Genomic DNA, 11,540 nt, shown 5'->3' with positions numbered 1-11,540 from the left:
ATATACATACATACATATATATACATACATACATACATATAAATTCATGATAATTAACACTGAATAATCATGAGCATCATGCATTTTCATTATTTATGATTTAAGGCATTTTCATCATAATATTATGCATTTTTATCATAGATATCTTATATATTTATCCTTAAATATCATGTATTTTCATTATGAAAATTTTTCTGTCATTAATATCTATCACGATATTTATGATGAATATTTTCATTATTTAGTGTTTCTTGTCATGGATAATTGCTTCCTCAGGTTCTGGATGAATTTATGGTTCTCATTTGCCCCAATACTATATATATTTAATATAAACTTACCGTGATACTTGTGAATATAACTCTGTATTGTGTGAAGGTAGGTGGAGGTTGTCGCCTTCCCGGAATATGACGTAACATTCGAATATACAGTTTTAGCTCATGTGAAGGTTACCAACTTCAGAAATATAACGTAACATTCTCAAAGTATAAGGGTGCTGTAAGTCCCAAATTAGCAACAAATGGAGAAACTCCATATAAAATTAGAGAAGAGATAGCATGAAGAACATTTAATCTAATAATCTCAACTCGTTGGCATAATTACAATGGAGGGGACATAGAGAGAATTACACACAATGATTCAATCGACTCTCATAACCTCACGTTGTGTGTGTGTGTAATTCCTATCTCACACATGATAAAATGGCCCAAGACACCTATTCATAGTGTTAAATTAGGGTCCATTTACAAATATTAATCCCAAGCCCATGTAAACAACCAAAGCCCAAGCCCATGATAAAATGCCTCTTGTTCTTAGTAACTTCTTGGTCGTTCAACTTTGTTTATGGTCTATTATGACCAGAGCTTCTGGTCCATATAATCAAAGCTTCTGGTCCTTCATAGCTTGCCTCTGGTCCTTCATGGTTTGCCTCTGGTCTTTGATAAAAAAAGTTTCTTGTACAACAATGTTACACCAACTTCGAACCTTTTTGCACCATCATACCTCTGGAGTTTGCAAAAGCTCAAAGAAGAAAAATTGTAAAATGGTCTGTTAGCTGTTAAAAGAATTAGGAATCACCTTTTTTGGAGTTCGGACGAAGAAGATATGATCGATGTAGCACAGTCGTGCAGATATGTCCAGCAGCTTCTGGTTCAACGTGTTAGCTTTTGATTGAGACCCTTCTTCTCTAAAGCACACAATTCATAAGAGGCTCTGGTCCTTCACTCCAGAGGCTATGGTTCGACAATTCAGAGGTTCTGGACCTTCTATGAAGAAGCAGATCTGACTCCAATATAACAACTTTACATCAGTGACCCTTATACAGTTTGAATCGCTGAAAACTTAAAACATGAAACTTGTAGACCCTTCTGTTTTCTAAATAGGGCATTTTGAATCGACTCAATTGGTGCTATGATGAATGAGATATAATGAATTTACTACATCACAATTCTATCAGCATGCTGATTTTCATATTATCATCATAAGAAAGAGAAGCCGATCTCCATTAAACTTTTAGAACAAAAATTACAAATAATCAAGTTTCTGATTGATCATTTCAGAAAGTTGATGCTAAGCAATCAAAGATCTAAAATCCTTTTCAGATCTGATATTGAACAATCAAAATAGAATCGAATCTTCTTACGGGCATTTCATCAGACATGTAGAGTACAGGACCAGATTTTGTAAAGAATCAAGAGCATCTAACCTTAAATCTTCTCCATCAATCATCACATCCGAGATTGAATCCCAAACAAACTCAAAACAGCCTTCAAATGAAAACTATCACAGAAATGATACCTTGAGTTTCAGCACATATGATTGATCATTCTTTAAAATCCAAATCACGAATTTAATCTTTCAAATCTTCAATTGTTGCCATAGATGACCGATTGAAGTAGATTCACTTCAATTGGCTCTGATACCAAATGTAAGTCCCAAATTAGCAACAAATGAAGAAACTCCATATAAAATTAGAGGAGATAGCAGGAAGAACGTTTAATCTAATAATCTCAACTCCTTGACATGATTACAATGGAGGGGAAATCGAGAGAATTACACACAACGATTCAATCGATTCTCATAAGCTCACCTTTTGTGTGTGTGTAATTTCTATCTCGCACATGACAAAATGGCCCAACACATCTATTTATAGTGTCAAATTATGGTCCATTTACAAATATTAAGCCCAACCTATGTAAACAACCAAAGCGCAAATTACAAGATACTTTATAAAACTTTCATCTAATTTGGGAGCTAATTAGGTCCAACAGGTGCCTTCACTATTCTCTAACCTTCTCACGAAAATATAAAATTTCTCACGTGATCCCAAATCTATGTATACATGTATATGCATACACGTATTATTTATATGTATGTATGTATGTGTATGTATGTGTATATATGTGTCTATATATATGTATCTCAAGTGTGTATGTCTTCACTATTCTCTAACCTTCTCACGAAAATATAAAATTTCTCACGTGATCCCAAATCTATGTATACATGTATATGCATACACGTATTATTTATATGTATGTATGTATGTGTATGTATGTGTATATATGTGTCTATATATATGTATCTCAAGTGTGTATGTCTAATAATTATATGTTTGCCACATCCATGCTATGTCTGGTCCGAACCAAAAGAAAACAAACCCAATGAATCTTATACAAAGTGAGCTCTAGGGAGGGAAAGACGTATGCAACCTTTCCAAGAGGCTAAAAGGTTGTTCTCGTGAATAATTCTTGCTTGTGAAAAAGATTTTGTGAAGATTAGAACTAACAAAAGAAAGAAAAGAGTTTCGAAGTGTTGTGAAAAGCATGAAGCACATGGGTGAAATGAAGTACACACATTAAATAACATGAAAAATGTTTAAACAAGTACAATAAGTACATATAGTCATTACAAAAAATATTCTTAGAACAAGTAGGAGCAGCAAAAGAAGAAACTGAAGTGATAGTCGACTAGGCAACTTAACAGGTAAGTGGCCTAAAAGACCCCTTCCTAACAAAACTCACATAGGACATGGGGGGCGTTTGGTTCACATAATGAAATTTGGTGGAATTGACATCCAACAAAGGATTTTGACTTTGAAGGAGTTAGTGGAATTTGACCACACGTTTGGTTGGTAGGAATTGGAATGGATTTTCGCAAAAGATTGGAATCTGCATGTGTTGAGGTTGGTTTTGGGTGGGGGGGAGTTGTGATGACGATAATAGTGGTGTGGTGTCGGGGCCGGGTGTCGGATGTGGGGTGTGGGTGGGTGGCGGTTGTGATGGCGACAATAGTGGGGTGGTGGTGCGTGGGGGTGGTGGTGGTGACGACGGCGGTGGGAGCAAAGATGTTGCCGCACGGTGGGGGCCTATGCAGTCAATAGCGTAACGCGGTCCTAAGTAGAGTTGCGGTTCAAAAATAGAGGTGGTTTATAGCGGTGCTGCAAATAGCGGCGCTCTTCACCGCTATTGCACCGCGATTGTTGCCATATTAGCGGTCCACTATAGTGCAATTATTCTTCGGCCATTTTAGTGTTGAGGCTTTAGGTTTTTTTATTTTTTGGGCTTGTTTTAAATTTTTATGGGCATTTTCTTACTTCCTACTTGATATTTTAATTATTTTTGGGCTTAGTTTTGACGTAGCTTAGAAACAACTTAGACTTTTTAGAGTTTTAGTTGACCTAAATTAAATCAATCGTCCCTTTCCATCATCAAAGGATCTCGACTTTCTATCACTATGTTGCTTGTGTTGTTTGGAACTTTGAATTATTTGTCTTGATATGTATTAGGCATACAATATGTTAATATATATGTATTCATATTTATTTTATGAACCTAATGTTTTTTTACCACTATACCACCATGATAACCGCGATTTCAAATCAAGACCCCGACTGCGATTTCCGCAATCGACTGTGTTAAATGTTTAGGGTCAGAGATGTTGGCACACAATGGGCGCGACACCGGGGGGGGGGGGGGGGTTGTTGAGGTTGGTTAAGGAGGTGGTGTTGTTAAATGGGATACAAAAATATTTGTCTTTCTGGATCCAAGTTATAATATTTGCCACAAAATGGAATTCAAATCTTTCACATATGTCAAGGAATGATCAAATCCCTCAACCATGGAATTGGGCGGAATCTGATCAGTTCAAAGGAATCTGTCATTTGAGTTCCATCAAATTCCTTTCACTTTCGTGAACCAAACAACCCCTATTCCTAGCTGTCAGCTCTCTAACCCTTCCCAACCTACCTACTACCACATTACCGATAGGTCCTCTGTCCTCACACCAAATCTGCTACCCTTCTTACATTTCTAGAAAACTATATGAGGTCAACTCTTTAGAAATGAGTAAAGCTTCTTGTCTCAGTTGTTCATTCAATGCCCATTCTCTTCACTCCCTCAATTGCTCTGGTACCTTCTTGTTACACAATACTCCCATGGCAACTCTCCATCTTTCTCACCCTGCCTTTATGCGGTGTGCAATGTCATTCTAACCTCTCCTTCCTAAAGCATGGAACATAGGTATTTGGAACTGTTCCTTTGTGCTCCCCAGCATCGACTTACACACCCTTGTCACTACCTTCCCTACTGAAGTTGCACCAAAGGTATATGCTCTTAGAGCGATATTGTGCAAGCCTGTGTTTCCAATGCCACCTTTCACTCTTCCAAGTTAGCATTCACCTCCATTTCATCTTTGCAACTGTTACAATGTCGTCCCCAAATAACATAAACCATGAGGCACTCCCTTGAATCGGTTTTGAGATCTCTTCTAACACGACGGACCTCGTACTTTAAGATTTGATGAACCCAACCTCATGTCTGTAAATTTTGAAACTGTACAATTGCACCAGAATATATGTAACATCAGTAGTTGTTGTGTAACTCGCTTCTAGAAGGGATCATCAGTAGCCACCCTATGTCATTGTTTTGTTTCTAGTTTTTTAACGAGACAAGTATTTAATGTGCTTGGATGATCCAAGTCTCTCTCTCTCTCTGCATCTCTCTCTGTCTGTGGTTTCTGAAAGCAAATGATGATTATTGGATCATTGTTTAAGAGATTTCTTGTTCAGGTATAGTGGAATAACAAGTGAGATGTTGGATGGAGTCACCACAACTCTAAGAGACGTTCAGGTTCCCCATGTTTCCCCTTGTTTGAACATCTGTCGTCTAGTTTCTATGGCCGCCTTCTATTGTGAAGATATTTAGTGCTGATAATATTCTTTTTGTAAATTAACCAACCATGCTTCCCATTCCAGGAAGATTTTTTACAAGTGGTCAATAGAGAAACAATTTTGGTTGGACATTCATTGGAGAACGATTTATCAGCTTTGAAGATCTCCCATAGTTTGGTGATCGACACTGCCATTTTATATAAGCATTCACGTGGCGGAACATACAAAATTGCTCTTCGTGTGCTCACTAGGAAATTCCTCTCCAGGGAGATACAATATTCCGGGAACGGCCATGATAGTATCGAGGATGCAAAAGCTGCAATGGATTTAGCGTTGTTAAAGATCAAACATGGTAAGTGACTTGTTTGCTTTGTTTTTCCTGTGGTTAAAACCGTTGTATTTGATGGCTTGTTTATGGATGCTTTCTTTTTCCATTAACTATTTAACAAATACTTTCACCAAATGGTTTGTTTATGGATAGTGGATGGATGCATAGTGCTTGAAGATTGCTTTGTGGCTTGAGAAGTGATAAGATGAGCCACTTATGTAACAGGGGAAAAACTGACTATTTAACAGCTACTTTTACATGTTTCTGTTATCATATTATGCAGTTTATGAAATTTTTTATCCACAACTGTACCCTGTTTTCTCCCCAAAAAACTTGTACATATACCTTGACACATCTGCGTAATGTCTCACATCTCTATGACTTGTGTCCTTTTTATGCATGCTTGTAGGTTCTTAGGAGTTTTTGTTATACTATAAGGAATAACGTCCAAGTCCATTCGTCTTCTATTGTAGCTTTATTTTTTGATTTTGTTAAACTGAACATTTTTTACATATAAGCAGATGTTCCCCAAAAAGCACTGGATGTGCTCCAGCTGTCCAGCATGCTTAATCTTATTTTCCACGAGTTTCTAGTTGGGGTGTGCATAAAGTGTAATACAAAAATTTGAATTTTAGTTCAGTTTAAATTCGTTTTCTCATAGTCGGTAGGTGATTGTGATCTATGCCTTACGGGTTATTGCTGCACATTTGCTATACACACATAAATGCATAAAACACTTTATTTCTGAAAAATTTATACGAGTTATAAAGATATCCAGAGAGTGGATCAAAAGGATAACCTCTGAGGCAGAATTAAGACATATTATGACAAACTAGGTGAGTTGCATCACCATATGATTACAAAATAAGAGATTTTGATTTGTTTGTTGATGAGGTGGCACCTGGATTTGAACTGGGAAAAAGGGATTTGCAGTCTCCTGACTTACCACTCTGCCATATTGCCAAGGGTGCTATTTTGACAAGGCTATTCAAAAAAACTGAAACCACAACCAAAAGCTTACGAAGCATACTGAATTTTGGGTTAACTGACCAATTCAATTATTTTAATCGGTTTGGTCGACTGGACCAGATAATATTTGGTTTTTTTGATCCGGTGTAGGTTCACTGTTTCTGAGGTGCAATTAACCCAAAAACCGAAATAATAATTCAGCATACTGATAGAAAGAAAAAAATCATTTTTTTGAAGTATATAATATTTATATACGGAAAATGCAACAAATAAACTCACATACCCTCCTCACCATTGTTGAGGTTTGAACCCCTGACCTCCTAGGAGACCAGAGACTACGATACCGCTAGGCCAAAGACCCTTTGGTAAAAAAATCATTTTATTGGGGCCATTTTGATGAAACTAGTGACGTAAATAATTTTAAATGCAAGTACCATGAAAAGTGATCCTTTATGTGTCTAAAATTGGGACAAGTGCTATGACCTCATACAGAAAGACGTAAGCTATTACCTGCCTATTTGGATAAGAAATGTGAACTCGATTTTGATTATGAAACAATTGTCAACAAGGGTGTATCACTTGAAACACCAAGTGTCTCTTGTCGTGGTGTGTTTCTTTCATGGCCTTGTTAGGAAAGTGATTGTTAAGATGACTATTGTGGATAGTGTACCTTTTCTTCATATCATTTTTTTGCAAAGTTTTATGTCCTCATTTTAGTGTGCCTTCACATTCGACTGTGAATAGAGAATGTTATGTGATCACTTTATTGATGAAAGGTAGAAACTTAAGACTTGTTTGAAGAGTTTGTTTTTGAGAGTTTATCTCTACTGATACTTCGGCTTCGGGTCCGAGTGTGAGACATTTCTCTTGCTATCCATTTCATTGATGATGGTTGGTAGTTACATAAAAGGATAGTCACTTTGTGCTGTAGCTGGCCATAGTGGTTTATTGGGTAGGTTGTTCAGAAGATTTTAACTTGATGAGATCTTTAAAGAAATTGACCATCATAGTAGACAATGCAAGTTCAAGTGATGTGGTCTTTCAGTATTTGAAAAGAAGAATCAATCACTAGGTAATTGCGTGAGAAGAATCAACTGCTTTTTGGAGAAGATGACGGCACCACTGCCGAATATTAGAAGACTCAATTTATTTGTTTTGATGTTGAAAGTAGACAGGATTCCATTTTTTTTTTCTTTTTTGATGTTTTAAAGTGCCTTTGAAACGTATATTGATATTTTATAATATCAAATCTGAAGGCAGTCCTTATGCTTAGGAGCTTAATAAGTATATGATGATTGATTGTTAGCAGCTTCTTACCTTTTCTATGAATCTTTTTATTAGATCACTCTTAAGTTGAGTATTTGATTTCCACCTACTGTGATAGTGAGGGTGGCAACACTAAGAAAATGACAAAGCACATGAAGGTCAAATACAACAAATGTTGGTCTAATATTGATAATGCCAATGTTTTGCTATTTATTGTCTTTTGAATAATGTTTATTAAGCTTATGTTAAATGCACAGAGATTTAGAAAATATTCTGTATTGAAACACTTGGAATGGTATTGTATGATGATACTCTTCTCTCCCTACTGGGACGAAACGCTATTTTGAAATATGCCTCATTATCATGAAATTATAGCCTGGCAGCAGCATAAAATTTGAAATTAATTGCAACATGTAATCTATAAAGGCATTAGCAAGTGGTTAAATTGAGTCTGTGGTTAACTTTTTTTTATGTTTAGTTCAAGAAAATATAGAGCCATGATTTCGGTCAACCAAAATGAACCTTCATTTTTGTTTTGTTACCCTACCATGAACACCCCTAGTTTTTGCCATGGGATCTTTGGGCACTTTTGGTGGGCAATTATTGTATCAAGAACGCCCCTCTGCTTAAAGGTCATTCACCTTAAATCATTAAGGTGCCTCTGTAATGTGTTTTCTTGTAGTGGTTTTTGGAAAAAGCTGATTTGGGTGACAAGACCCGTAGATGGAATAGTTGTTCTTTGGATGATCTCTTATCGACCATGAATTGACTTGAATGCTAAAAGATGCTGTTATTTTTAGAATTCCATATTCTACCAATGGTTGATCTTATCTTCTCCAGTTACATGTTTTGATGAATGAGTATTTGTATGCATTTTATTTTCTTGAGTACCATATATGAGCTTACATGCCTGGAATCTGATGATTTTGAAACAGGACCTGATTTTGGCCGACCTCCATCATTTATGCGGAAAAAATTCCTTACAGTTTTAAGCGACTGTGGCAAGGCCACATCTTTTATTGATAATATATCGATAGTGAAGAGATATGCTTCGGAATCATCACATTCCATTCCAGTGACTTCTGATGATGAAGCTCTATCAAAAGCCATCAAAGAGGTAATGTGTATCGTTGTATTTATTTATTTCATCGTGTCTTGGAAGCTGTTACTTTCATCAAGTAACACTACATTAACTGTTTGTCCACAGGTTAAAAACGACAAAGTACACTTTGTCTGGGCACATTTTACGGAACTGAGTTCTTATTACAAGAAGCAAGCAGAGGATGCTGAAGCATTGAATAGAAAACTTGCTGAGATGATGGCGTTGCTTACTTGCAATAAGAAGTTCAAGGGTAGAAAAAGCATCAAGTACACCGTCACTCCTGATTTGAAGGACGTTCTTAATCGCTTAAATATCAGAATAAAAAATATTTACTCCAATTTACCTACCAATGCCATGCTAATAGTTTGCTCTGGTCATGGAGACACTGCAATCGTTCAAAGGTACATATTTTTACTCACATTTCATTACATTTTCATGGTATCGTTGTTATGGAAAGTTACTTATGCATGGATCTGATGATAATTAACACATGATTATAAGCTTCTGTCCATCAAAAGGGAAGTGCCTAGTTTTCACGACACGATTTACAGATTTTTACAAAAGCTTTTTTTATATAATCCATGAGGCTCTTGAAAATTGCAACAAGTTTCTTTTATGGGATGTCCCCTGAAATTTGCAGCATTTCTCTTTCTTGTAATAAAATTACCTCTAACTCCCTCCGTCCCAAAATAAGTGTCCTCATTTCTAAATTAGTTTGTCCCAAAATAATTGTGTTTTCAAAAGTCAGGGGTCTACCAAACGCTTAACCGGTTAAGCGTTTACCAAGTCACATTACTTTATCGGATGAATATGGCAAGGACCAAGAATCTTACCCAGTAAGAGCAAAGGCAAGGACCGAGAGTCTTGCCGGGTAAGTGAGGGATACTACTCTTACCACGATTAGTGCTTACCGGGTAAATTGTTCCATACGATACCGTTTTGGTGGACTAAAGTCTTACCCGGTAAGTAAGTGATAGTGTTGAATTTTGCTGGTACGCACTTACCTGGGTAAGCATTTGGTAAACGGCCCTTTAGTTCCTACTTTCCAATTCTACTCTTAATTATGAGATAGAGAAATCCATTACTCTCTATTTCTTAAGGGTACAACTGTCATCGAGTTAATTAAGAAGTGTAGTAATTACACATTTCTAGAAGTTTCTCTCTTTCGTTGTGGATATTTATTTTTGGGAGATGGAGTAGCTAATTATCATAGTTACATATTGATTGTTGCCATCAATTTGTATCCACAAGCTTTCTTTATTGTGTTCTATTGAAGGGCATCTTATAAATATTTGACAAATGTCAATTTCCGGGCGGCTATGTTTTGTAAGTCAAAATTTAATGGTTCGGAGTACATAAAAATGCTATAATACAGGATAAAACAGCCTAATGTCTGTCTCTTTTATTTGTATTACCATGAAGGAAGAATTATTTGTTCGTCTGGTTTCTCTTTTAACATTTGTATGATCAAATATATAAACTGGGGATCTTTTACGGAAGCATCCTCTCTACCCCTCGGGATAGAGGTAAGGTTTGTGTAGGATCCATTATGTTGGTTTGGTTTGGTATATATGTATGATCAATATATCTGAAGTCTTCATATTTGTCTAGATGATTATTCTAACCTGATTGTACGACATTGATGCAAGGGTAATTTGGGTACTTGGTTAATGTTCTACTCGCTTAAATTATCGGTGTCAAATGTTGAGATACTTGTCAGACGGCAAGAGTGATATAAGATGGCAAGGGTTAAATTTCTAGTTTAATATTAGGCTTTTTAATTATTAGTCAAATATTTCTTAAAATACCCTTTTAATAATGAATAAAAATATACAATCTGTACCCAGGATGCTAAAGAGTCGCTATTATTCACACGGGTTGGGTTCCGATGAGAACGGAAGTTATAGTGAGAAGGGCAGGAAAGGATCTTCACCCTTGGATCAATTCTAATGGAAGATCAATACCAACGCGGTGCACCGAGATGCACCGGAAGGAGTTAGATTAAAAGTGATCAAGGTCCAGATCCGTTCTTACGCTTCTTACCACAACTTCCATTCTCACACGATCCTTCGTCTTATTCACACATGATGTATGCCTTGATTTCATTTTCGATTACTAGATGCTATCTAACGGTTGTCTGATGTGCATGGATGAAGATTGAGGAAAATGCTTGCAGAAAAGGTCGACACAAACATACCTCGGGATCATCTTGTAAAGGTCCTGGAAGAGCTGCAGGCACAAGCCGAAGTAGGTTTGTGTTTTGTTGGTGTCAAACATTGAGTTGGCTTCACAAGCCATGTATTCTAATATTCTTGCTTTCAATGAAATTCGGCCACTGTGTTTGTTTGGATCATAGATATCACAAAAAAGGCTTTTTTTGGGGAGTACGTGAATATTTGCAGATCGTGGAACAAAGAGAAATATGATGACTTTATCTATTTGAGTGTTAATGAAATGTCGATTTGTCTCTAGATGCTTAACTATTTCAATTGCAGCCTTGCTATCACAATAAGGTGGCATAGCCGTTTTTCACATGAGACCCAAACCATTTCACAAAGTCGAGGCGAGGTTTGGAACTTTACTGCGAGCCGGGCTTTTAGAGATGATTCAGCATTAATTAGGTTTTTCAAGTAACCGTCTTATTACCTACAAATGTGGAGTACCCTAAAGAAGACTTACGGCCTGTCATGTCACTACCCCAACTTGGGTAT

General features: G+C 36.6%; 1 protein-coding gene across 1 annotated transcript in view; it reads left to right on the top strand.

Annotated features, from left to right (window-relative positions):
- The window catches only part of LOC112503532 (small RNA degrading nuclease 5), a 38,052-nt gene extending 26,776 nt beyond the window's left edge, over nucleotides 1–11,276 (top strand). Inside the window, exons 11-15 of the mRNA XM_025107549.1 lie at nucleotides 5,063–5,123; nucleotides 5,249–5,516; nucleotides 8,663–8,844; nucleotides 8,935–9,230; nucleotides 10,986–11,276. Coding sequence (XP_024963317.1) covers nucleotides 5,063–5,123; nucleotides 5,249–5,516; nucleotides 8,663–8,844; nucleotides 8,935–9,230; nucleotides 10,986–11,109 — 931 coding nt within the window. The 3' untranslated portion in view covers nucleotides 11,110–11,276. The remainder of the gene's footprint in view (nucleotides 1–5,062; nucleotides 5,124–5,248; nucleotides 5,517–8,662; nucleotides 8,845–8,934; nucleotides 9,231–10,985) is intronic.
- Nucleotides 11,277–11,540: the final 264 nt, after the last annotated feature.

This window comes from Cynara cardunculus, unplaced genomic scaffold, assembly GCF_001531365.2.
Source record: "Cynara cardunculus var. scolymus isolate 2C unplaced genomic scaffold, CcrdV1 Un_Scaffold_3189, whole genome shotgun sequence".
Taxonomy (NCBI): domain Eukaryota; kingdom Viridiplantae; phylum Streptophyta; class Magnoliopsida; order Asterales; family Asteraceae; genus Cynara; species Cynara cardunculus.
The sequence above is the reverse complement of the archived record's forward strand: the minus strand, read 5'-3'. Positions and strand labels throughout refer to the sequence as shown.